The 1,759-nt window shown below is 40.4% G+C and overlaps 1 protein-coding gene across 1 annotated transcript; it reads left to right on the top strand.

Moving 5' to 3' along the window:
- The first annotated feature begins 813 nt into the window (after positions 1 to 813).
- LOC107019687 (proline-rich receptor-like protein kinase PERK14) lies at positions 814 to 1,505 on the top strand. The gene is made up of 2 exons (XM_015220082.1): positions 814 to 1,153; positions 1,285 to 1,505. Exons 1-2 carry the CDS (start codon positions 814 to 816, stop codon positions 1,503 to 1,505), a joined length of 561 nt encoding a protein of 186 aa, XP_015075568.1.
- Positions 1,506 to 1,759: the final 254 nt, after the last annotated feature.

The following is a 1,759-nucleotide window of genomic DNA, read 5'->3' on the forward strand; positions in this document are numbered from 1 at the left end:
TTCTCTGGTATCCAACTGGTGACTCATTTAATCTAAAGGGATTTGCTGATGCAGACTATGCAGGACATATGGTAGATAGAAAAAGTACCTCTGGAATGACACACTTCTTAGGACCATGTCTAATATCCTAGGCAACTAGAAAACAAAATTCGGTTGCTTTATCCACTGCTGAGGCTGAGTATGTGGCAGTTGCTTCTTGTTGTGCCCAACTTCTTTGGATAAAACAGCAGCTTAATGATTTTGGTATAAAAACCGGTTGTATTCCCATTCTTTGTGATAATACCAGTGTTATGAACATGGCCAAAAACCCGGTTCAACACAAACGTACCAAACACATAGATATTAGACATCACTTCCTTCGTGATAATGTTGAGAAAGGGAACATAGTAATGACAGTCTGCAAAACTGAGGATCAAGTTGCTGATATTTTCACCAAAGCACTAGGAAGAGAATCATTTCAGAAAAATCGACTTTCGCTAGGGCTCATCTTTTTAGATTGATTACTGCCTTACCAAGTCCCCAGGGTATAAGAACCAGGTCCAGTCTAGTTGGTTCTAAAACTGCTTTACACTAAGCACGGAAAATCAGCAGTAAAAAAAAAGGAAATATTTCTTTTTTTCTCTCTCATATGCCACTTCTCTGAAAAGCAGGTGCAACCATCAAAGCACACGTCTCTTCAATGTCAATCCCTCATAATTACTAAAACCCCTCGAAGATGACACCAAAAACGTTCCCAATAAAGCACTTCCTCCAAACAAGAAACCAACTCCTTCTCTTCTTCCATTTTTTTTCAAAAAATCCTCTCTCATCACCATGTTTAATCCTCTTGTTGCTTACTCAGATGATGAAAATTCATCTGACAATGCATCTTCTCAGGGGGAAGAGAACCCTTCCACTGATACAGTACTTGCTCAGGGGGAAGAAAATCAACCCACAAACAAACCGTCTACATCTTCTCCATCCTCCCCAAAATCAGATCAGCCTACATCTCCACCACCACCAGTCACAAAAACATCTCCACCACCAGTCACAGAGTCACCACCACCACCAGTCATAGAATCACCACCACCACCAGTCAAAGAATCTCCATTACCACCAAACCCAGAAACACCCATAACTACTACTACAAAAAACCCCTCTTCTTCTCCATCTCGTAAACCCATTCCTCAAAACCTACCTAACTCACCTCTACCACCATCCTCACATTCTCTAAACACTGATGACATCCTTCTAAGCACACTTCACCATAAAAAAAACCAAGACGACCAAGAAAACACATTGCAGTCAAACAAGTTCGTCCGCACAGGACAGTAACTCGGAGTGCGAATGTAGTCAAACCAACTGATGGTGCGACATCCAGTGGGAAGCGTCGTCGTCTGGGTAAGTCTCCTGTTCACTCATCTGTTTCTCCAATAGTTCTTGATTCTGAATCTGATGATGGCTCTGAGGGTAAAAATTCTGAAACCCCTCAGTCAAAGTCAAACTGCAAAAAGAAATGTGGATAAATTTCTCAAAGTTGAAAGGAAAAAATATTTTCAAACTAAAACAGTGCTTAGGGGTAGAACTTTTCATCCTGATATTCTATCAATGGACATAGTCAAGCAGGTCTGTGAGTTACTAAGGTTTCAGGGGTGGGAGGAGCTATTTCTTGAACCTAATCTTATTTATGAACAAGAAGTAGTAGATTTTTATACAAATTTAACAATCTTGGAAGGGGATGTGGTATCTTCTAGTGTAAAGGGAGTTGAGATTGTTTTTG

This window comes from Solanum pennellii, chromosome 5 (genome assembly GCF_001406875.1).
Source record: "Solanum pennellii chromosome 5, SPENNV200".
Classification (NCBI taxonomy): Eukaryota; Viridiplantae; Streptophyta; class Magnoliopsida; order Solanales; family Solanaceae; genus Solanum; species Solanum pennellii.

Coding starts and splice junctions, on each gene's coding strand:
- LOC107019687 (XM_015220082.1), top strand. CDS start 814: ATGTTTAATCCTCTTGTTGCTTACTCAGATGATGAAAATTCATCTGAC. Junction 1,154..1,284: donor CCCCTCTTCTTCTCCATCTC/GTAAACCCATTC, acceptor AACACATTGCAG/TCAAACAAGTTCGTCCGCAC.